Source organism: Zonotrichia albicollis, chromosome 22, assembly GCF_047830755.1.
Source record: "Zonotrichia albicollis isolate bZonAlb1 chromosome 22, bZonAlb1.hap1, whole genome shotgun sequence".
Lineage (NCBI taxonomy): Eukaryota > Metazoa > Chordata > Aves > Passeriformes > Passerellidae > Zonotrichia > Zonotrichia albicollis.
Genome location: NC_133840.1, coordinates 1,397,448 through 1,421,805, shown reverse-complemented (window position 1 = coordinate 1,421,805; position 24,358 = coordinate 1,397,448). Strand labels below are relative to the sequence as shown.

The following is a 24,358-nucleotide window of genomic DNA, read 5'->3' as shown; positions in this document are numbered from 1 at the left end:
GTATCACCCCACACCCTCATCCCCCTCACCCAACCCTCATTCTAACCCCCTCTTTATTTCATTGCTATCTCAGATATCCCTTCATTCCTTCCTCTCTTCCCTTCTCCCTTCCCCAGTTTCACAGCAGCTCCATCCCAAACCCGCCTGGCTAAGCAACATTTTACTGCACATCTTTCTTTCCCAAAAAATCACTGATCTCTGCTGGCCCATCTCCTGGAGGATCAGCAGAATCCCTCAGATCCCTGCCTGCCCCATCCCTCAGATCCCTGCCTGCCCCATCTCCTGCAGGATCAGCAGCATCCCTCCCTCCCTGACTGCCCCATCCCTCAGGCAGCGCTCGGGGCTCCGAGTGCCATTAACAGATGGGAGCAGCAGCGTCCCTTGAAAGCCACATGCATCACCCAGTCCCCGCTTGCCCAAGGATCATAAGCCCTGAGTACACATTCCTCAAGCCGATTGCACATCCTCTGCAATCAGCAGGGCTGAGGCTCTCATTGTGGAGCCTCGGAATTCTGAGCATGATGAACTAAAGCGGGAGGGGGAGAGGCAGCAGATAGATCTGTGCCATTTAATCCACATCCAAATGGCACAATACACAGCCCAGATCCAATCAGCATCTGCAATAAGATATGCCATAATAGGCTCATTAAAAAAAATAAAGAGGCAGAGGAATTAATCAAAGGGTCATTGGAAGTAAAGCAGGCAGCAATCCAAAAATATTACAGCCAGCTACTGGCAGATCCTTCCTTACACCTCCCCTTCCAAGAGCTGAGATTGCAAGTTAACAGAGTGTTTCAGTTCACCTTCTCCTTGGATTCCTCCACTCCTACTCTGACAAGTCAGAACAGAATAATCTTTTTGCCTCTGAACATTTGCAGACTTACAGTTCCACCTCAGCATCCAACTGCAGGGTTTGGAACAGAGAGATGCTGCAGCAGCTCCAAAGAAGGGAGCAGAAATCCCTGACAGCTGTTTCCTTACAGCCAGGGCTGAGGGACCAGTGATGGACCAGGGAGTCCCCAGGGCTGGTCCCACACTCCATCCCACCCACCAGGATGTAAGGCATTTTCCTCACTTTCAGCAGCTTGATGATTTTTGACAGCATAGGAAACAGGCCAATTTAAGGCATTTGTTATTTAGAAAATTCAGATTGTAACAGAGGTGTTGGAATAGTTTCCTAACCCAAGGTCGTGGGTCCCCTACACCAGTAAAGTCCCTTTGGCCAGTGCTCACCAGTAGAACAGAAACAACCTAGCCAGGGCACAAACTCCTGAAAACAGTTTACAGCTGACAAATATGGAATAACCCTATACAGTTTAGGAAAAAAAATAAAATTAAAAGTGCACCACTATTAACTTGGGTGTCTTTTGCCTCCCCAATTCATCACATGTTTTGTGCCATTTATCCTGTAATAAAAGCCACAGGGATCTGCACAACTAAGGATTTTTTTTGCTATGAATTTGCTAGATTCAGTTGAGATTTATGGGTAGTAGAGAATGACTTTCCATTCCAGAAAAAAAAAAAAGGAATAACGAGATTTTTAAGTTAACGGCAGCACTCCAAAAATTGGAGAGTTCCCAGGTTAATTAGCCAGGCTGAGCTAATCACCTAAGAGCACTGGCAGGCAATGGTAGGTGATGGTGAGCAGCCCTGGCTTTGGAACAGGCTCTTTTGAAGAGGCAGCACAGTTTGGAAGTGCTGCTCCTGCCACGGCTCCATTCCCAGCACAGCCAGGAGTGAGGAAGAGGCAGAGGAAAAATAAAAGCAGGAACCGTCTTATTTAACTGTTTTTATGTTGGCAAAATGATTTGTGCCCTGGTATTTCCATAAGAAGTGGGACCATTATTCTCCTGTAGGAACACATTCGGTTTGAAAAGTATCAGTGGGCAGCACGTGAAAATCAAAGGGGATGAATTATTCACAAGCCCCGATCAGAAGTGATCATTATTTCTGATGCTCCAAACTGTGATTAGGATTCAGTGCTCAGCTGTCATTTGCTCCCTGAACGGCCCCAGCCCCGCAGACACACGGAGATGACACCCAAGTTTCAGATGTATAATTTTACACACACCTTCTCCCACTCCATCCTGGCCTTAATGGAAGCATTAAGAGCCAGTAAAACGGGCGCGCTAACGAACGGCACTTCCCCGGCGCTCGTAAACGCCGCTCGTTTGACACCCAGTGTCAACACTAATCATGGCCTAAAATTAACACCAAAATTGACTTCAACATTAATTGCACTATCGATGGGAACAGTAATACACACACTGATGCAGTTCCAAATTGACTGCTGGTGGCAGGCAGAGCTGTTGACAGCAGGCTCCGAGGGGAGCGGGAAGGAGCCGATCCCAGGCTCCCTCCGAGCAGAGGGAGCCAATGCCACTGGCAGCTGGGGACAGGGAGCTTTGCAGCCTCTCTCTGGCAGGTTCTGTAATTCCTGCAGAAGCACAGCCAGCAGAATCATGGAATATCCTGAGCTGGAAGGGATCATCCAGTCTAACTCACAGCGCTGCACAGACACCCTGACAATTCCACCCTGTGCATCCCCAAGAGTGTTGTCCAAACATTCCTGGAGCTCTGGCAGCCTTGACCACTCCCTGGGGAGCTTGTTCAGTGCTCCACCATCCTCTGGGAGAAAAACCTTTTCCTGATATCCGACCTAAAACTTCCCCTGGCACAGCTCCAGCTGCTCCCTCAGGTCCCATCACTGGGCACCAGAGAGAAGAGATCAGTGCTGGTTTATTCTACTTCCCTCACTACAGGATGGTGCTGAGCCTGGGGACTGAAGGCCAGGCTTCATTTCATCCATTCACATCCAAATCTGGAAAGCTGAATGTGGGTATTTACTTGGTGCAGATGCAGCAATTTTGGCATTTCAACATTTGAATCTGCTGCCTGGAAGTTCAGATCTAAAAGAGTGACTCTCTGCACTTACACGGTGCAGAGCTTTTGCATTTTTATCCGGAGCATGAAGCAGCTCCCAGGAAAAGGGCAGAGTGCACACGGCTTGCCAGAGGCATTCCAGCTCCGTGCCTTGACAAGGGTGGAGTGCCAAAAGCCAGGATTCCTTCTTGGCTCTGGAAAAGGTGTCCCTCAGCAATCCAAGCGTGGTGGTGGCAGCCCAGCCAAGCACGCTGGCACGATCTGAGCAATGGCAGGGAACAGCTCCAGCGTGACACCAAGAGCTCAGGGAAAGGTGTCACAGAGCCCCAGAACCACCCAGGTGTGGAAAAGAGCTCCAAGATCATCGAGTCCAACCTGTGACCCATCCCCACCTCGTCACCCAGACCAGAGTGCCACATCCAGTCATTCCTTGGACACCTCCAGGGATGGGGACTCCAAACCACCCTTCAAGTGCCACCCTTTCCATGGGGAAATGCCTCCTGAGGTTACAGATGGGTAAAGACACATGACAGAGAGCAACACACAGCCTTCATCAGGAGCTTCCCTGTGGGCAAGAACATTCCTGTATCCATGTGAGCCACATACACCTGTTCAAACATCCATATGAGCACAGAGAATAAAACTGTGCCACCTCTCCCATCCCTGCTCCTGGAAGGATTTGGGGATTTGAAAACCCTCCAAGAAATGTGCAGCTCTGGCTGCTGTTTTAATTCCCTGTGCCTGCCGTAAAATGCAGGAACAGGGGGTGACAAAGCAGAACATGCAGCTCAGCGATGAAGCTGTGCTTGTATAAAATGCATTAGCTACACCTTCCTGCCTCTGGCAATGCAGGAAGCCGCCAGAGCAGCGTTCCAGGAGCCCTCTGCCATCCCGAATTTCCCCTGGCCAAACCTCCCCAGCTAGCCAGGGAAGGTGCAGCAGCCAAAGCTCCAGCCAGCAGCGGTGATTGTGGATTATTTCTGATCCTCGTGCTGCTGAGGAGGAAAAACTGTGACATCTAGTGCCAGTGGGGAAAATGACATTTTCCATGGGCACAGGCAGCAGAGGGATGAAGGGGGATGTGGGGTGTTGCTGCAGGCCCTCCTTACATCACTTTCTCCTTGTCCTTGAAGATTAGTTGGCTCTTATCAGCAGCTGGTGCTTTCCTGGTGCCAGAGGATCAGGGGAAATTGTAGTCAAAATACATAAAGTGCTATAGAAAAGCATCCCAATGGCTGGCTCAGGACTGACAAGGAATATATTGAGTGCTGCAAGGGGCTGAGGGAATTACCTTTTCACACTGAGATTTGTGCTAATATGCTAATCTGGGGAACAAAGCCCTGGGCTTTGGGGGGGGTGGCACTGTGCTCCAGGTCTTGTCTCCAGCACGGTGATTTACACAGTGGTGGAGACACTCCTGAACTGCTCTGTGCTCACCAATTCCCAGCCCTTTCAGAGAATTCCCCATTTCAGCACAGCCTCATGACAGGGGTGGAACAGGATGAGGTTTAAGGTCCTTCCAACCCAAACCAATCTGGGAGTCTGTGACAAAGGGGAAGAAGAGGTGTCCTCTGGATGGTCAGGGGATGGAAAAGGCCCTGCAGTGATGGTGCTGTGCCCCACGGGCAGCAGCACAAGGATTGGGACCCTCTGCTCTGGAGCAGCCAGAGCAGCCTAGGAATAAAGAGCAACTTGTATTTTCACAGTCCAGTAATTCCCTGGCCTCTTTGTTGAGACCACAGCAAAGAGCTAATTACTGCAACGGGGTGGTGGGCGAGGGGAGTGGTCCTGAGCTACCAGGAAAACCTCTGGGATTGGGAGAAGCCCTGAGACCTCAGGATTGTCCTGAAACACAGACAGATTATTGCCCCAAATGCTGCTGGGCAGCTCTGTGAGGACAGGGAGAGCCCAGGCTGGAGCTCCTGCCCTGCCCTGTCAGAGCAGGGACTGCAGCTCTGGCTGCCCACAAATCTCCTGATTTTCTGCTGCTTTCTCAACTCCTCCCATCAGCTCAGACTCTCAGGGCACTCAGCTCAGCTGAATGCTGTAACAGCAGGGGTGTCTTGACCCCTTTTGACACGGAGGAAATGCACCTGTCAGGAAGGCCAAGCCCTGATCCCCCAGTGCCAGGCTCCCTCTGCAATGGGGGAATGGCTCTGAGCCTCTGATCCAAAACAAGCAGAGCAGGAACCTGGATGTACCCAACAACAACAACCTTTACCACAGACAGCAATTCCCAGCAGACCTCTCCTCTTTACTAGAAAACACAATGGGCAATCTCTCCAACGAGTTTGAATTCAGAGAATCAGCACCTTTTGCTGGCAAGAATGAAAAACAATAACAAAAACCTCAAATTTCCCTGAGGAGTTCCTATTTCACCTGTCAGCCAGCTCACTGGGACCAGCTCTGGATCTCTGGGGCACAGACTCAGAGCTGGAGGGACCTCAGTGCCCACCCAGTGCCACCCTTGCCATGGCAGGGACACCCTTCCACTGCCCCAGGCTGCTCCAAGCCCATCCAGCCTGGCCTGGGACACTGCCAGGGATGGGGAGCCCACAACCTCTACAACCCCTCTGGGCAAGAAGACATTTGATAGATCACATCAGATCAGATTAATTTAAATACCAACATCCCACACACCACAACAGCCATGTGATTTCTTCACAGGCCGAGCACAACCAAGGGTTAAAAAAAATCTCCTAATTTTTTTTTTTTGGTGGTCTTTGGGTACAGAATCTCTTATAATAAGACTATTTGTATTCATACTGGCAGAGTAAACACTACATGCTCATGCCCAGGCAGCTCTGTGCTTGTAATTTCAGCAAGAACAGAGCGACGTCCCTGAGGGACTTTGCTATTTCCCCAGCCACCATCCACTCCAGCGCTGAATGAGAGCAGGGAAGGAGAGAAAGATGATGGCACAGGGCTCCCCAGCAGCCCCAGCCTGCCCTGGGAGCAGGGAACAGCTCATTCCAGCTTTAATCAGAGCAGTTCAAACACTTCTGCTCCAGTCCAGCAGAAGACAAGGCCGCAGCGACCCCACGGACACCATCGGGGTAATTTGCAAAAGTCCTGTCCCAAACCTTCCCCCCTGACAAGATGCATGCAGGAAATGGTGAGGAAAACCTCTGTTTCCTTGCATCCCTACCCTGATGGGTTTAACAGAGCCTTTGCAAACCTTAAGCTGTGCTTTTAGGAAAATACAGTTCAACGACACCAAGAAAAAAAAAATGATACCATCACTTAGAGCTGTTTAAATTTAAATTCCTTTAGAACATTCACTTAACTAATTCCCACAAAAATAACCACCACATCTTCTAGTGGTTCTATTTACTCAGCAGTCATTCCAAAGCTGCAATTTTTTTGCACCCAGCAAAACCCAACCATGACAGCAAAGTCTCCTCCTGCTCGAGCTCCAGGAGTGACCCTCAGCATCAGCTCGTTGTAACCCTTGAGTAAATCCTGCTCCAGAGTGGGAGGTTCCACACACCTTGATACCAACTGTGTGGGGAGGATGGAAATGGAAGCATAAAACAGATTTTTCTGTGGTTAGGGTTTTTCTCAGCAAATGAAAATATTTCTATTTAGTCTTGTAAAACACATTTTGCTCAAACACAAACCCCAGTTACCTGGAACAGCTGAATGAGCATTTTTTTAATTATGAAGGAAGCCCAGCATAGGCACAGGTTTGAAATGGAACCATCATTTACTAGGGAAGTTAAAATACCCATTGTAGGGAAGGCATTAATTTTTAATGAAACAAAAATCTCATTTTCAAGAGTGAGATTCCATCTGTGAGAGGCTGAAGGGATAGATTCTGTGCCCGGCTGGTAAATTCTCATTACAATGGCCAGGCCCAGCCCAAAGCACAGGGTCCTGAGGGGCAGGGAGGCAGCAGCAGCAGGCAGGGAAGGGGCACTTGCCTCGTTTCCTCCTGGCAGCCTGTTCATGTGCACCAGCTGGCCCTGGTCATCCAGCACCAGCTCCGTGTAGGTCAGGATGTCCGAGGGCAGCGGGGCGGGCGGCAGGACGGCGTGCTCGTTCATGGAGTTCCACAGCTTGATCAGAGACTGGGGGCAAGGAGAAACCGTTGTTAGCAATGCCACCCACAAATATTTGTATTCAATAGTGATATTTCAATTTACTTAATATTTACATTAACGTTATTATAAATATAACAATATTATATTAATATAATAATATTGTTATATAATAGTATAATAATATAAATATAGTTATATTACATAATATGAATATAATATAGATATAATTAATAATATATATTTACATTATATATAAATATAATAATTTAAATATAAATATTTATATTACATTGTATATAACACAAGTTATATTGACATTATATCATATATATCATAAATGTAACATTATATTGTATATAATATACATATCTACGTCAATATTTATATTTCAAATCTACCTAATATTTACATTAATAGTATTATAACCATAATAATATTATATTAATATAAGAATATTGTTACATAATAGTATAATATAAACATAGTTATATTACATAGTATAAATATAATATAGATATAACTAATAGAATATAAATAAATATGTAAATAAATATATAAATGAATAACTATAAATATTTACATTATACAATATACAATGCAAGTTATATTTACATTATATCATATATCTTGTTATATTGTTGTAAATATATTGTAAATATAACGTTATATTGTATATAACATACATATCTACATAATATATATATAAAACATAATATATAACATAAATATAACATTATATTGTATATAACATAAATATCTATGTTAATATTTATATTTCAATCTACTCCAGTGTGGTATTCCCAGCAGAATTTGGGGCTGTTCCCAACTCAGGGCACTCTGAAATATCCCTCTCCTGCCAGTGTGACTGACAGTACTCCAGGGACAGCACCTGCTCTGGGATTTGAATTGTCAAACAGTTTCACCCAAAGTGAAATGTGAATGAGGTGGTTTGGGATAGAAGCAGCAAATCAGAAATGCCTCCTAGGAAGGGCAGATGACAAGGTGGGAGAACAAACAGCAACAAGAGAGGGGAGATGGTTTATGTTTCACTGTTTGACCCATTGATGAAACTCCAGTTTATCCTAATTTCATTCAAAGTAGATTCAACCCATAGCTGATAATCCCTGGGGACCACTGGCAGCTGCTCCAGGCTCCCCCAACAATCAGCATGGCAAAGACAGGAGCAACAAGGAGAGCCCAAGGAACACTCACCTGCCTGAACATCTCAGGAATGTCATAGACGTAGGATGTCCCCAAGGTCTGAGCCTGGAACCTCTTGGACTGCAGCAGGTCCTTGGTCACGTAGGGAGTGTTGATCAGCATCCCGTGGAGCGGCCCCTGCTTGTCTCCATACGCCTGGAACATGATCTGCAGGACAAACCAGGGGTGGTTCTGAGCACTGAGCTGACCCAGCCCTCAGCAAACCCCCCAGGCTGCTCCAGCCTCGTCCCTGCCCTCTGCAAGGCTGGCACAGCCAGGCTCCATCACCCACTGCTGCCCTTTGGGGACACCTCAGGACCGTCACTGCACCGTCCCACACTCACTGCCCATCCCCGAGGAGCACACAGAGCCACATCCCCAGCACCAACTGGGCCCTGAGAGCAGCTCCCAGTGCCCTGTCTGTGCCCAGGCATGCTGGCAGCAGCCAGGAGAGCTCCGTTATTTACGGACGGGGATCCGCGGCTGCGCCCGCCGGCCGGGTCAGCACTTGCATATGTCATGGGGCTTGAAGTTTTGATATTCTAAGTCTAAAAGATTTTCCCAGAGTAGCACCATGAATTATCAACTGCTGTGCTGCACAGCACTATATATTCTGGGCAGGCAGGACTTGGAGGGGAAGCTTTCCAAGGGAGAAACAGGAGGAGATAAAAATGGGATAAAAACACCTTAAACAACCCAAATCCTGTTTAACAGGGACACACCTGGTAGAGGGGACATGATCAGGATGTGTTTCACAGAATTTGGCTAATTGAAGAGGAATTAATTGAAGAGTTACACAAAATTCAGTAAAGCCTATTTTTATTTTTAGATAAAACCAGCAGTTTATGCTCTCTTCAGGCTGCACAAACATTGATTTGGGAGGCAGCTTCTTTAATGGGAGAAGCATTTGTTCAGGGTAATGAGTGTTTGTGGCAATGCCTGTCTTGGGATCTGCCAGGATCTGCACTTGGAAATTCTCCTTAAATCTCTGGGAAGCTCCACAGCAGCTCTGAAGGGAACTGGAGAAGTCTGCTGAGCACCACCACTTATCACTACTGAGAAACAAGAGATCAGGGTCATTCTGTCACCATGAAGCCATCCTCCCATTCTTCAGAAGTCATGAAAGTACCCAGCACATCAGTAATAGCTGATTTTTTTTTTGAAAGATTTCTCTAAGTTTAAAAGAACCCTCTGAAAACATAGGAAAAAAATCCCCAGATCTGAACTCGGCCTATAAACCTCCATCATGAGGGGGAAGCTTCCTAAAAAATATCAGTATATTTTTTACTAAAATGTTAGCATTAATATTCTGGTTAATATTCTGGAAAACTAATCAAATTTAATACTGGAAAGCAGCTAAAGCCTCACACACCCACAGGAGCCCATTCCCCAGGCTTTAAATAACAAAGCTCATCAGTTCAGAGTTCACTTGTGACCTTCACAAGTGACTGACCCAACTCAAGGGTTAAGCTGAGCTGTTGGAGATTATTAAAATGTTCTTTTCTTTCCTCATCTCCCCTCAAAGGCAGGAATGAGGTAAAACACACTGACACTATCTGCTCTGGGATCTCAGAGCTGGATGGACTCCACGGCCAGCACTGGAAAAATTAAATGGAAAAAGGGGGAGAAAGGTGACTCAGCACTTTGTGTGCTACATTCACAGCGCCCAAGTGATTTATTCTGCTGCTTCTCCTGCCTGGCAGAGAGATGATTACAGAGGGAGATGTAAACATTTCTCTATTTAAATATTTTCCATGCATCCCATGCTCCATGGATTTTAGCATATGTAGGTATTGCAGTTAACCACACTGTTCCCACACCACGGAAAACAGAAATGCCACAACAGCCACAACCATTCCAAAAGAGCCCATTACACTTCAGAAAAATTATATAAAAGCACCTTCCATAATTTTACATCTTCCTACCCAGGTCATCCCTTATATATTTAGAATTTAAAGGACACATTCACAGATTTTCTTCTATCTGCTCAGATAAATGTATAATTAATAATATTTTTTATTACAACCTACAGGATGAGCATCAGCAGCGATTCCTCTTCTAGTATTTTTTTGAGCACTCTGAGGAAAACTGTTGGGGAAAACAGCTGCCCAAATGACTGAGGGCACAAAACAACCAGAAATCCTGACTGATTTAATTGCTCACACTTTCACATTGCTGCTGCAAGTTTATCTTTCCATTCTCCTTCCTTTGGCTAAGCTGAACGGCAATTTTGTGTTAAATTAAAATGTATTATGGGGCTTGAAGCAACCTGGTCTAGTGGAAGGTGTCCGTGTGAGGATGTGACACTTCATCACTGCATTGCCTCCATTTTCTTGTGCTCTTCAGCACAGAAAGTTTAAAATTCCCAGCACCCAGGACTCCAGCATCCATGCCCAGGGCAGGGGGCTGGAATGGGATGAGCTCCAGGGTGCTTCCCAACCCAAACCATTCCATGATTCCCTGGAAACACCACAGCCCACAGAGGAAGGAGCACATCCCCTTCCCGACGGTCCCACCCAGCCCTGCATCCTCAGGGACGCACCTGGCCCGTCCTGGAGTCTGTCACCTCCTTGTAGAGGCTGATGTCCAGGTAGTAGCCCGACTCGTTGGTGAGGAAGAGGCGGATGGGGATGGCCTTGCCCGTGGGCGTCAGGCGGATGTTGATCTTCAGCTCGGCCTGCAGCACCCGCAGCTTCCACAGGCGGCTGCCGTAGCGCATCACCATGGAGCGCACCGACTCCTCGATCTGCATGGGGGAAAAAGGGGGAAAAAGGGGGAAAAACCTTCCTCAGCAGGGCTCTGAGGCTTCCTCAGCAGGGCTGGGAGGTGTTCCTGCCTTGGCCAGGGGCTCTAAGATCCCTTCCAACCCAAACCATTCTGGGATTCTTCCACAGGCGGCTGCCGTAGCGCATCACCATGGAGCGCACCGACTCCTCTATCTGCATGGGGGAAAGGGGGAAAAACCTTCCTCAGCAGGGCTGGGAGATGGCCCTGACTGGGCCAGGGTGCGGTGACATGGGCCCTAAGGTCCCCTCCAACCCAAACCATTCTGGGATTCTTCCTGGAGGTGGCTCCTGTAGCGCATCACCATGGAGTGCCTCACCATGGAGTGCACCGACTCCTCAATCTGCACAGGGGGAAAAGCCTTCCTCAGCAGGGCTCTCAGACTTCCTCAGCAGGGCTGGGAGGTGGCCCTGCCTGGACCAGGGGCTCTAAGATCCCTTCCAACCCAAACCATTCTGGGATTCTTCCTGGATCCATCACTGCTCTGTGTCCCCTCCATCCCACCGCTCCAAGGTGGTGAAGAAGCCCCACACATCAGCACAGTGTGCCCAGTGCAGTGACAGCACCTTGGTGACCTGTCCCTCCTCATCCTAAGCCTTGAGACAGGCAGGAACTCCACCTGGGGACTGATGTAGTGGGACAGTGCTGGATTCACATCCCTGTTTCCTCATGGCACACAGAATCACATTAACGTTAAGTTGGAAAAGACCTTGGTAATCATCAAGCCCAACCAGCCCACCCCATCCTAGCACAGAGACCCCCTGCCTCCCCTGCAGAGGCACCACTCACACCTGGGAGCTACAGAATCCAGGGAAGCCAAATCCTTGGCAAGCAGTTTTGTAGCCCTTGTATGCACAATAATCACATTTCACTGCCTGCACGGAGCTTTAAATCAACAAAGCAATTACCACTTGGAGCTGGGCCTTCTGCTCTTCTATTAAACTTTATAAAATACCACTGTGGGCAAAGCACATATTAAAAGAAGGCAATTTATAGGCTGGGTTAAGCATTTTTCCAAAAAAAGTCTGTTTTGCACAGCAGCTCAAGGAAAAGTCATGGTTTGTATCTGAGGGCAGCCCAACTCCCAGGGGTGAATATTTCAGCTTCTTCTGAACTTCCTGGGAACCAACAGCTCTGGATGCACCAGGAAAGGCTCATCCAAAAGGGATTTAAACCACCAATTTTTAATCATGATTTAAAAGTCAGCAAGCAAGAGAGAGTTATTTTGATACCAAATTCATCTTTATAACTTTCGGCTGTTCTCCTCAGGAAAGGTCAGCTCTCATCTTTGGGTACCCATGAACTGAATGCTGATTTCCAGCTAAGTTCAGCCTGGGTTTGGGACTTGCTTTGTGGTGGTTCTGCTAGCCACAAACCTCCTTTATGCCTGAACACTTTCATTTGTGCATCTACAAAGCTTAACGTTCATTTATTTATAACGTTCATCTCTGTGGTTTTGCACCAGGGACTGAAAATGAGGCACTTTTGTAGCCGAATTTACAGATTCTTTTTAAGCTCCTAATTTATCTCATGTTTTATTTGGATGGAATCTCAACTTTTGCAACAAACAGAAGACCTGCTTCCTTATTAAAACTGTTTACCTCAAACACACAATGAAAAAATGGGTTTGGTTTCAAACACAAAACATATTTCCAATAATTGTCCCTCAGTTTACACAGAGGAGCTGAGTTGCACAACAAAACGGCTTTAAAGTGCCTGAGGGCAGGGATGGGAGGGATATTGGGAAGGAATTCCTGATTATGAGGGTGGGGAGGACCTGGCAAAGGCTGGAAGTGTTCAAGGAAAGGTTCATCCAAAAGGTTGGATGGGGCTTGGGACAGTGGAAGTGCAGGGTTGGAACAGGATGAGCTTTAAGGTCCCTTCCACCCAAACCACTCCATGATTCTATGAACAGAAAACATTTTAGTTGTGACAAGTGAAGCCCTGGAAGGACAAGCTGGGCAGGAGGTCCCACCTTGGAGGGGTCCATGATGACGGTGGGCACGAAGTTGAGGAAGATGTGGTTGCAGTCCGTGCGCACGTTGGTGTTGTTGAAGGCCACCTCCAGCTCGTCCATGGCCTCCAGCAGCAAACGCTCACCCTCGTTCTGCAGGTACTCAAAGGAGGCTTCCTGCCAGGAGTGCCAACAAAACACTGAGTTCTGGCTCACAAATCACTGCCCCAGAAAGCAAGGTTTGGAGAGCTGCGGGAGGGTGGCATGGAGGGGAAAATGGAGAGGAATTCTCCACAGTTTGGAGAGATGCAGGAGGGTGGGATGGAGAGGAAAATGGAGAGGAATTCTCCACAGTTTGGAGAAGTGCAGGAGGGTGGGATGGAGAGGAAAATGGAGAGGAATTCTCCACAGTCTGGAGAAGTGCAGGAAGGTGGGATGGAGAGGAATTCTCCACAGTTTGGAGAGCTGCAGGAAGGTGGGATGGAGAGGAATTCTCCACAGTTTGGAGAGCTGCAGGAGGGTGGGATGGAGAGGACAAATCCCCACGTGCAGCCCTGGAGCAGATCCATCCCCAGCACAGAGCCAGTGCTCCCACTGCCTGGATCCCACCCCTGGCTGCCTTGTGCCCTCCTTTAGCTCACAGTGAATCTGAAACCACACAGGGCAAGCCAGTGTTGCCTCAAGATCTAAGGATTTATAACTCTCATCTTGGGCCCTGAAAAACCTCCCTGGAGGTTCCCCAGGAATACCAAAGGGCTGGTTCTGAGAGCAGCACCAGCAAGGAGAGGGCACCACCCCAGCCCTCCACACAGGCAATGGTCAGGTTTGGCTCCTGCAGCTCCCCAGGGCGACCCTGCCTTTACCCACAGCCTTGCACGGGCACAAACCCACCTTGGTGACCAGGTCCGAGTGCCTTATGATGGCCCTGACGAAGAACCTGTAGTCTGTGACCTCTGTGCCCACCTCCACCTTGGCAGCCCCCAGGTAGAGGTGCATCTTGTGGTTGGCACAGGGGATGGCCGTCAGGTCGAAGTTCCTCATGCGGTTCAGCTCCAGCTGGAAGGCCAGGGCAGGCTCCAGGTGCCGGTAGATCCTGTCCTCCTCAAACTGCAGGGACACAGCACAGGGGGGAAAGAGGGCATTGGAGAGGTGGAACACTCAGGGAAGAACCCCACAACATCCCTTATGAAATTTCATATTTAACTCAAACTCTAAAATTTGAAACAAATCCAACCCAGACTCTTCCATCTCACTGGGAGCTGTGAAATTGTTGAATAACACAAATTGCAGGGCAGCAAGTTCTCAAGCCCACCCTCCTCAAAAAACCTTCTTTTCCACAGAAACCAGAAGGTTTTGTCCTGATTCTTTTCCACAGAAACCAGAAGGTTTTGTCCTGATTCTGAGCAGTGAATCACTGCATGCAACTCCAAGCCAACACTTGGAGACAAATTAAGAATATCCAACTCACCTTATCCCGGGCACGGAAGGTGAAGAACTTGGGGAACTCCCTCTGTTTGAAAATGAAAAGAGCAGTGTTAGTGCCCCCAAAGCAAGCACTGATGTGCCCAGAGTGCTCCCAGGCCACTCCTGGGGCAGCAGCACAGCACAGCAGGTGACACAAACTGTTCCCAGCCACTTCCCAACATCACAAAGGGGGTGGAAAACCAAATCACCTTCAGGACAGCAGAGGCAGCTCAAACCTGCCCTCACTAATGCAGAAGAGGCTAATTGATTGGCTTTAGATTATTATTGTCAGTTATTAACAATAACAAAGAAGTGTCCAGACAGTAGAGGGAAACTTTTTCTAGATCTGCTATGATTAAAATTCCAGTGGAAATGTCTGGAGTGATATGAACACTCTGTTATGGATGCAGATGCACACACAACAATGATCTTATTCTACAGCTCTCTCCATACCATTACTGCCAGAAATACTCTCTTCCCAAGGAAAACTGGGACTTGCAATCAAATCACTTTATTCTCCTGTATGGAGACGCAAAAAATTACAGAAATCCCCCATCTACCACTGAGTTTCTCTGGTTTTCTGTTGCACAGATAAAACCCTGGCAGAGCCTTGAGAGTTTTTTGCAATATGGTACAAATCTGAGATGAAGAGAGGAAGCCTGGACAGCATCCTGGGCCTCCAGCTCCACCCAGGCAGATCCATCCCCTCCTCTGGAATTGGAGTTTTACTGGGCAGGCCTTTGGTCAGTGCTTGCCCCACGTGGGAGCTCTGCTGCTCAGGGTGACCTGAGGGGCACACACAGCTCACCAGGACTGGCTCACTAAGCAAAAACCAGGAATCTGACCTGGAGCCTCTGAATCTCTGGCTCCCATTCTGTTATCCATGAAAGATGAACAGCCCCAGCTGGAGGGAGTGAGACAAGCAGTGACACTGCACCAGCCACCACTGATTTTAGCACAGATTTTAAGGCTAAAAGGATTATTCCAGTCAGTCATCTTCCTTCCCTCCCAGGTGAAACAGCCCCCAAACAACTTGTGTTTGCCTGGAAACCCTTCCAAAATAAGCAGTGGTACAAGAAATGCTGCCTAAAAATCCAGGCTCACTCAATACATCAATTGTCTGTGAGTTTCATCGAAGAGAAAACCTCTTCCACATTTCCTGACTTCTCCCCATCCCTCCTACCTGTCCCCCCCTGCATGCTGCCAGCTTCTCCCACCATCTCCAGGCTCATTCCACCACTAATGGAATTGCTTCCAGGGCACCTCACTGGTGTGCTGGGCAAATATCATAATTAGATGTGCACACACACAAAAATCCTCAGTGCCCTGCTACCAAAATCCAAAAGAGTGCTCCATTTCCTAGGCAGAAGAATTATACCCCTGCTGTGTTCTAATCAACCAACCATCATCAAGACAATCAAAATAATTTGCCTAAATTAGCCAATCAAGACACCCTGCAAACTGCAGAATGCGAGGAGCTGCACCAGATATCATCAGAGTTGATTATTATACTAATAATCACGTTAAAAACCTAATGAGATGAGGAAATTGGAAGCTTGCTGGAGCAACTCTCTATTACCTCAACATGCTGGGAACTAATTATATAGACTGTAATTAAAACAAAAACAAACCCGAGCCCAGGCCTGGCTAAGTTAATGGTTGGTCCAGTAATGAGGGACAGCAGACAGGGACAGACGGACAGAGCAGGTGAGCCCACACTGAGGGTGCAGGCAGAGCTTGGGATGGTTCTCTCTATTCTGTGCCTCCTTTCTGACCTCTGGCACATCCCACAGCACTTACTCAGCAACTCCCATTTTTCAGCGCCCATTCCATTCTCCAAACTTCCTTTTTCACACCTAAAGCCCAGATTTTCTTGCTAAATGTCCCAAAACACTCTCCACAAAACCCAGTTTCCTAAGCTGCTGACTGACACCTCTGTGCCTGCACAGTGAGCAGCAATTCCCACATGGTGACAGGTTCAAGCACTATTTCTGCTGATTTATAAACCAGTTTTCCCTTCACAAACCTTCCCAGACCAGCTGTGTTGAGCACAGGGGGACTTTCTTGCACTTCAAAGGCTCCTGACAACTTCCAGAATTGAAAAGTAGATACCCAAGAGATAAAAATCTGGTTTATGCCTTACACTGCCACCTAAACCAGACCCCACTGATGCCCAGGCCCTGGGGAAAGAAGGAATTCCCAGCAGTAAGAGCACCAAACATTTCCCACACCACAAAACCATTCTGGAAAATTTAACAAGTCCCTCCAGTGACCGAAGTTGTTTTAAAATCAGTAAGAAACCAAAAGAAATCACCACACTACATAGGAAATACAAAGGTTTCACTGATAATTGCACTTTGGAACAGAAAGGGAACACAAGAACCACTGGAACACAAGGAAATCTCTGTCAGAGTGGCTCCCTGAGCTCAGCCAGGTAACCAGGGACACTCTCAATGCACGGGCACAGCCTGGGTTTGCAGCCAGATTTCCAAATAAATGCTATAAATACTTCAATACATAAATACCTCAGCTCTTCACTTTGGCAGGATTGGGCATGAATTGCCTGCCTGAGGTCCAAATGAGAAGGCCAGAGCCCCCTGGGTGTCCCCTGGCCTCGCAGCAGCAATGCCACCCTGCTCCAGGCCCTTTGTACTTACATGGAATCTCTGGTCCACCTCATAGTTGACCTGTTTCCTGAAGTCCTTACAAACGAAACATACACACATAGGAAGAAAAAAAAAAACAAAGCAGAAGACAGCTAGCAATTAGGATTAAAATCAAAAATTAATTAATTCAAGAATACAAGAGGCGTCAAGATTGCGTACAATTGTAAATTAATTCTCTTAAGCGAATTCATGAAAACCATCTCGAGTTTTAGAGGATAAAAACAGTGAAGAGAGAACTAAATACAATAAATACAGCATTAAATTTGGGGGAAAACATGTCAGATGCCAATGCAGAAAGCAGGGAGGTGTGAGCATTGGGAGAGATGTGGAAATACCTTTTGTGCCACAAGGAACGTCAGCCTCCGAATGCCATGCTCAATCAGGACTGATTTCTGCAAAAACAAGGGTGCAAACAGTGATTGGAGAGCAGAAAAAGAACAATTAAAACAGGCTGGAACCCTCTGTGAAGTGGAAAATCTCTGCAGATCCTTCTGGGTCCCTGCTCACGTGGAGGGAGGATTTCCCACCTGCTGCTCCTTTGGCAGCACAAACACCCAAATCCCTTCCCCTGAGCAGGGATGCAGCAGAGCCACCCCCAAACCGTGCAGGAAATATCCTGGATTGCCTTTTGATTAGTGCAGGAAATATCCTGGATTGCCTTTTGAACCATGCAGGAAATATCCTGGATTGCCTTTTGAATGTGCAGGAAATATCCTGGATTGCCTTTTGAAACATGGAGGAAATATCCTGGATTGCCTTTTAATGTACAGGAAATATCCTGCATTGCCTTTTGAATGTACAGGAAACATCCTGGGTTGCCCTTTGAACCGTGCAGGAAATATCCTGGATTGCTTTTTGAATGTACAGGAAATATCCTGGATTGCCTTTTGAATGTACAGGAAATATCCTGGATTGCTTTTTGAATGTACAGGAAATATCCTGGATTGCCTTTTGAACCGTGCAGGAAATGTCCTGGATTGCCTTTTGAATTGTGCAGGAAATATCCTGGATTGCCTTTTGAATTGTACAGGAAATATCCTTGATTGCCTTTTGAACCGTGCAGGAAATATCCTGCATTGCCTTTTGAATTGTACAGGAAATGTCCTGGATTGCCTTTTGAATGTACAGGAAATATCCTGGATTGCCTTTTGAACCATGCAGGAAATATCCTGCATTGCCTTTTGAACGTGCAGGAAATATCCTGGATTGCCTTTTGAATTGTACAGGAAATATCCTGGATTGCCTTTTGAACCATGCAGGAAATATCCTGGATTGCCTTTTAAATGTGCAGGAAATATCCTGGATTGCCTTTTGAACTTTTTCAAACTTTTCTCCTTCCTCCTCCCTCTTCCAATTTAAAAGAAGGAACAACAGCCCAGCTCAAGCAGGAGCAAAGCAGCCCCTCTCTGCACAGACTGTGATGTTTTACTAAGGTTAAGCCCTTTGGAAATGAGCAGCAGTGACTATATTCATGGCAAGAGGAAGAAAATAACTTTAATAATGCCATGATTTAAAAAGCAAAAATTGTTATTGCTTTTAAAATTCCACAAGTGGCAGACAATAACAGCAGAGCAACAGGATTCTGATTACATGGTAATAATGTGGGTCTCCCAGCAAGGCCACAGCTATTAGAGAGCGATTAGCCATCAGCACCTGGAGAAACTCCATTTCCACTGACTGCCTCAATCTCCTCCACAAGTCATTTACAAGTATATGATCCTAATTTCTATTAAAAAAACCACACACAACATGCTGGGACTGCAAGATTATTTGGACAATTTGGATCAACCTATTTGATAGTTTAATGTGGTTTTGGATTTTTTTTTTGGTAATATATTTTATTTCTTTCCTTTTATCCCCTCCCATAAAACGCCTGGAGCATGATCAAGCAGATGAAAAGCAGAACTAGTTTTAATTCTTGGATTTGATTGTTTTCCTTGTTTAAAGAGACAGGAGGCTGCTGAAGGCATGTGGATGCCAGCCCCATTTTGGAACCCCTGATTTCTGCAGGGTGTGCTCCCATATTCCACAATGGGAAGCTGGAAATACAATGAGCTTTCCCAAACCAGTGCAGCTCCAGGATCCCAGCTCCTGGTGGGATTTTCAGCCCCACAAACCACTGGAATTCTTCCCACCACACAAAAGCAGGTGCAAGCAGAGCCCAGGGTGGACACAAGGAGGCTGCTCCCAACCCAGGTGTCCCAGCACTGACATTTGGGTGCATCCCACACTAGGAAAGGAGCAACAGAACATGCCAAAGAATTCCTCCTCATGCCAGGAACGTTGTGTAAAGTGGCTGCTCCAGCAGCCTAACAAGGGCAATAAACTTTAACTGCATTAGGACTATGGTAACACACAAATACAGGACATTTTAATGTCATTTTACATGGTTCTGTTGCTCACACAACAACTCTATCACCAGGGAAAGGGACAGAACACATTTTTTCAGAGCGTGTGGAGACAGTTACTGAAGATTGACCTGATGTGTTTAAAACCTTCCAAATCTTTCATCCCATCAAAAACTAAAGGGAAGGAGTCCTGACCTGACAGATTAGAAGGAGCAACAATGACCTGATGCCTTCAGGAAGGTGCAGCTGCACCCAAAGCAATGGGAAGGCTCCAGGGGGGATAAATTAAGGATGAAACTGCAGCGTGTTTGCTTTGAAACCAAACCACACCAGCCCAAACTCAGGGAGCACAGAGTCAGAGCTTCCCCAAGCTGTCCTGCACACCCCAGAGGGGCAGAGGGGCTCACCTTGCTCTGGGTGAACTCCCTGAACATGGCAGCCAGGCCGTCGTCGTCCACGTCGCCGTCGGTTTTGATGGCCACGTTGAGGATGTGGATGGGCTCCTCCCGGGCACTCTGCAAGGACAGGGGACATCCCCATGGGGCAGGAATTAACACTGAGCATCTCTGAGATCCCCATGGGGCAGGAATTAACACTGAGCATCCCTGAGATCCCCATGGAGCAGGGATTAACAGTGAGCACCTCCTGGATCCCCTTGGAGCAGGAATTAACACTGAGCATCTCTGAGATCCCCATGGAGCAGGAATTAACAGTGAGCACCTCCCAGATCCCCTTGGAGCAGGAATTAACAGTGAGCACCCCAGAGCAGGCTCCCTAAACCCAGCAACAGAGGTGCTCTGGGGGAAAGGACCTCAGCAGAGCACCAGGGAACTCTCCGGGGGATATCCTTGGCCAAACACCTCAGAAATCTGCAATTTCACACAAGTCAATGCCTGCAAACATCAAACAGGAGCCTCCTTGGGAGAATTCAAGGATGAGACAGGGCACAGGGTCAGGGCCTCTCTTTACCAGATGCAGCACAAGGACACTAGAGGACTTTGGCATCAAGGAAAGTAATTAAATTAATCAAAGTGTAGGGGCAGAACAGTGTGAGTTTCCATATCTACAACAACACGAAATTATGTGGAAACATCAATTCCATTTGAGCTCCAAGGAATTACAGATTCAGCCTCCAGGAGCTTGTGATTAACTGGGAAAAACTGAGACTGGACAGGAAATTACCTCGGTGAGGTGAGGGATGCAGAGAGAGGGATCTGAGGACATTAAGGTTGACAGTAATGCTCTGGAAAAGGCTACAGTGCTTCCACACATCAGGATCAATGGAGCAGAGGAAAACAAAGCCCTGTTCTGGACACAGGCTGTGTTCCAGCAGAGCTTCCCACTCTTGTGGAGCAGGTCCTGTGTCTCTAAGGGAAACTGGACTTCCATCCCTATGGATTAGGGACCACCTGCCTCCTCTGCACCTGTTCTCCACATCTCTGCACAAACTGAGCGGCTCCACTCAGCTCTTCCTCCCAAAAACAGCTCCAAGAGGCAGAGCAGAGGGAAGAGTCAGGATTTAAGGGGACTGGGAAGGGTGTAAGACAGGAAACACAGCAAGTCAGACGGAGGACAAAGACAGCTGAAGATGCAGTTCAACATCCTGGTGCACAGAGAGGGTCTGGAGACTTAATGGTGGGTTTAAACTCTGTTATGGTGCTGTGGACCCAGGAATTGTGCTGATGCTGAAAGCCATAAAGTAAATTTACATGGGGAGCAAGAGCTGAGCTGCAGAGCAGAGCCGGGAGCGGCCGCCCACGCCGAGTCACCTGCTGTGGAACAGGCAGGCAAATCACAGCCATAAATACACACAGCTCCCAGCTCCTGCTGCCAGCACTCAGCCAGGGAGGAGCATCCAGCCCCAGAGAACCTTCCAGAAAAACAAACAAACCCCTACCTTGTCCTCATCATAGAGGGAAGCGTGGCCGGCCTCGGGGAACGTGGGGCTCTGCGGGGGAGAGTCGCAGAAGCATCCCATTACTTCATCAAAGATCCTGGGACACAGAGGAAGGAGCAGTGAGCAGCACAGCCCTGCAGCACACACAGAGCCCTGCACTGGCCCCTCCAGCCCTGCCAGGACAGGGCTCCCTCCCTGCTGGGCTCAAAGATCAGGAGGCAATTCCTCAAACCAGAGTCTGCACTGGCCAACACTGCTCTGAACCTCCTGGGTGCAGGCTGAGGGCTCTGCTGTGCTTCCAACCTTTCTGTCCCAAAAGGTTGGGAGCACAAAGATCTGTCCCCCTTCCACATCCACAGAGCGTCAGGAGGCACCAGCACGTTCCCAACCAGCAGAACCCGGGGTGCTGATCCCTCTGTGTGCAAATTGCTCCTCCTGCAGCCTGGGCCACACGCAGGGATCCAAGCAGGGAAACACCCCCAGGACTGTGGGAATCTACAGAATCAGAGGGGTTTGGGAAAGCTGCAAAAGGCAGGCCTTAGATACAGCTGAACTGTGATTGGAGCTAAGCAGCAGCCATGAGATAGGTCAGCAAAAAAATATTGAAACTGTAGAAAGGCAAAGACAAATAGAACAATGGTCTGTGTATTAATGCTTGTCTGAATAGCTCTCTAAGCTACAGAAAAGTTTCTCTAGCAGGATATTAGGAAGGTTAAAGTTTAATAATGGAGCTCTGTGTGTTGTGTTTTAAGGTTTACAAACAGGTATTGTATTGGAAATAAGCACTGTTTAACCAAAGGTACGTGTGCTTATGGTGATTGGATAGAACTACTGTCAATATAGAATATATACTATACAGATATAAATACTGTCAATGTGCTTTTGCTTTGTGTGATTGGTTAAGAAACTTATAAAGTGAGTTGTAACATTAAGTTGTTGGTCTGCTGCCTGGGATGTGAGCTGCTGGCATCTTCCCACTGTCACAACCACGTAATGAGACTGATGCTGAACATCAAACAGCTCAAGGCACGTTCCCAGCAGTCCTGTCCCGTTTGTGATCTGTAAATAGCCCCTGCTGGCATCAAGGACCACCTAACCCTGACTGCAGGCCTGGCAGGGCCTTTCCCCAGCTCTGCCAGGGCCCAGGGGGGGCGGTGGGCACAGGAGCAGGCCCAGGGTGGCACCCACCTGACAAAGTCCTCGAAGGTGCGGAAGGAGACCATGCCGCCCATGCGCTGGCACGGCGGCGTGAAGGAGTTGTCCAGCAGCACGTCGCTGACACTGGCCACGTGAGCCATCCCATAGTGGTTGAGGTTGGAGGAGAAGGACATCCTAAGGGGCAAGGCAGCAAGGGCACAGTCAGCAGGGGCAGGGGACAGCAGGGCAGCAGGTTTGGGCAGCGCTCTGCAGCGTGGCTGGGTTGTGTGGTGGTGTTCACAGGGGTCTGAGGATGAGGGAAGAGATGAGCATCTGACTCCATGTTTCACAAGGCTTGATTTATTATTTTATGATATATGTTATGTTAAAACTATGCTAAAAGAGTAGAAGAAAGGGTTTCTTCAGAGGGTTAGTTAAGAATAGAATAAGAAGGAATGATAAAGGTTTGTGGCCCAGCTCTCTGTCCGAGCCAGCTGGGCTGTGATTGGCCATTAATTAGAAACAACCAACATGGGCCAATCAAAGATCTACTTGTTGCATTCTACAGCAGCAGATAATGAATTTTACATTTTGTTCCTGAGGCCTCTTGGCTTCTCAGGAGGAAAAATCTTAAGGAAAGGATTTTTCATAAAAGATGTCTGTGACAGCTGGGCAATCCCTGCTGGGCTGCTCAGCCTGCCCAGAGCCCTGCCACGCCTCTGGTGCCACCCTCCCTGGATGCTGTCTCAATGACAGGAACACCCAGAGTCAGCAAATAATGCTATAACCCCTTAAAACAGCTATTTCTCAAGATGACAGGAGAATTCTGACTGAACTTCCCTCCTGTCTTTATGTTTTGCTTTACAGGTGGAACATGACTCAAGCAGCAGCAATTCTGAGATTTGACACTTGAAGGATTCAGTACATTTTCACAAAGGCTGTATTAACTTATTGATTCCATGATTTTTCTGATCCTACTATAATTTTCAAATGCAGCATGGTACAGTGACTTGTCCAAAGTTCTTTACTGAGTCTTGCACTCTCATTCCCACTCTTTCTGTTCAACAAACAGCTGGATGTGGCACTCAGTGCTGGGTGACAAGGTGGGGATCAGGCACAGCTTGGACTCCATGGTCTTGAGGGTCTTTCCCAACCTCAACAATTCTGTGATTTTTGTGGTTGTTTTTAAAGATTCACAGTGCCATGGCCAAGACTGGCAGAAGAAGCTTCTCCCACAATGAGATTGGACTTTCCTCTGGTGACCACACTTGGGCTCTGCCTCCTCTGCAGTAATTATCACCAATTTCTGAGCTGTACTACAGAATTAATTCAGACTCCCTTCCAGAGCTGCCTGCAAGGTGCTGACACTTCTGAAGAGACCCAGGGACCTCACCTTCTCTCCCTGGGCTTGGGGACACGTTAATTTTGCTGCCAAATTGGAGGAGATGGGGAAGAAAGGCGGGGAATGGATTCTGGAGCCTCAGAGCTGTGAAGAGCAGGGGCTGCTCACTGTGTGAGAAACCAGGACCTGGCACAGCCACCCCAGCCCTGCTGGGATCTCCTCCTTCCCTCACACCAAACCCACTGAGATCCAGCCCTGAGCCCAGTGCCAACAAGCCTGAACTACCAGCAGGGTGATTAATGGCTCTCCGTGCCTAAAGTCACTCTCTGTTTCTGCAATTTATCTCTGATTAAGAGCCGTGAGACTTCCAGGCCCATTTTTACTATTTTTCCCTAAATAGGCTTGTAAGCAGTAATAAATAATAGGGATTCAGGTTTTGAAAGAGGGGAATTTTTCAGGACATGCCTTGGTGTACATTCTTACAACTCACACAAAAACTATCACAGAACAGGAACTGAACAAAGAGACAGCAGACATTTTTCATCTATTATTTAAAACAAGAAATACTTCTCAACTGAGACACAGGAGGAAAAATTAGTGTCCAAAGCACAACAAAACATGCTGTCAGCTGTTTGAGATG

The 24,358-nt window shown here is 47.6% G+C and overlaps 1 protein-coding gene across 8 annotated transcripts in view; it reads right to left on the bottom strand.

The window, feature by feature from the left end:
• The window catches only part of ACACA (acetyl-CoA carboxylase alpha), a 101,074-nt gene that overhangs the window by 34,681 nt on the left and 42,035 nt on the right, over window positions 1-24,358 (bottom strand). For 4 of the 8 annotated variants that reach the window (XM_074556951.1, XM_074556949.1, XM_074556946.1 and 1 more), the window contains 11 exons: window positions 22,428-22,571; window positions 21,240-21,336; window positions 19,750-19,857; window positions 17,330-17,386; window positions 16,986-17,030; window positions 14,333-14,374; window positions 13,756-13,971; window positions 12,886-13,041; window positions 10,669-10,872; window positions 8,139-8,294; window positions 6,807-6,953 (listed from right to left, as the gene is read on the bottom strand). In XM_074556951.1, coding sequence (XP_074413052.1) covers window positions 6,807-6,953; window positions 8,139-8,294; window positions 10,669-10,872; window positions 12,886-13,041; window positions 13,756-13,971; window positions 14,333-14,374; window positions 16,986-17,030; window positions 17,330-17,386; window positions 19,750-19,857; window positions 21,240-21,336; window positions 22,428-22,571 — 1,372 coding nt within the window. Of the gene's footprint in view, window positions 1-6,806; window positions 6,954-8,138; window positions 8,295-8,912; window positions 9,182-10,668; window positions 10,873-12,885; window positions 13,042-13,755; window positions 13,972-14,332; window positions 14,375-16,985; window positions 17,031-17,329; window positions 17,387-19,749; window positions 19,858-21,239; window positions 21,337-22,427; window positions 22,572-24,358 lie in introns of those variants that run through there. The other 4 variants (XM_074556947.1, XM_074556948.1, XM_074556952.1 and 1 more) reach the window with 3 other exon arrangements.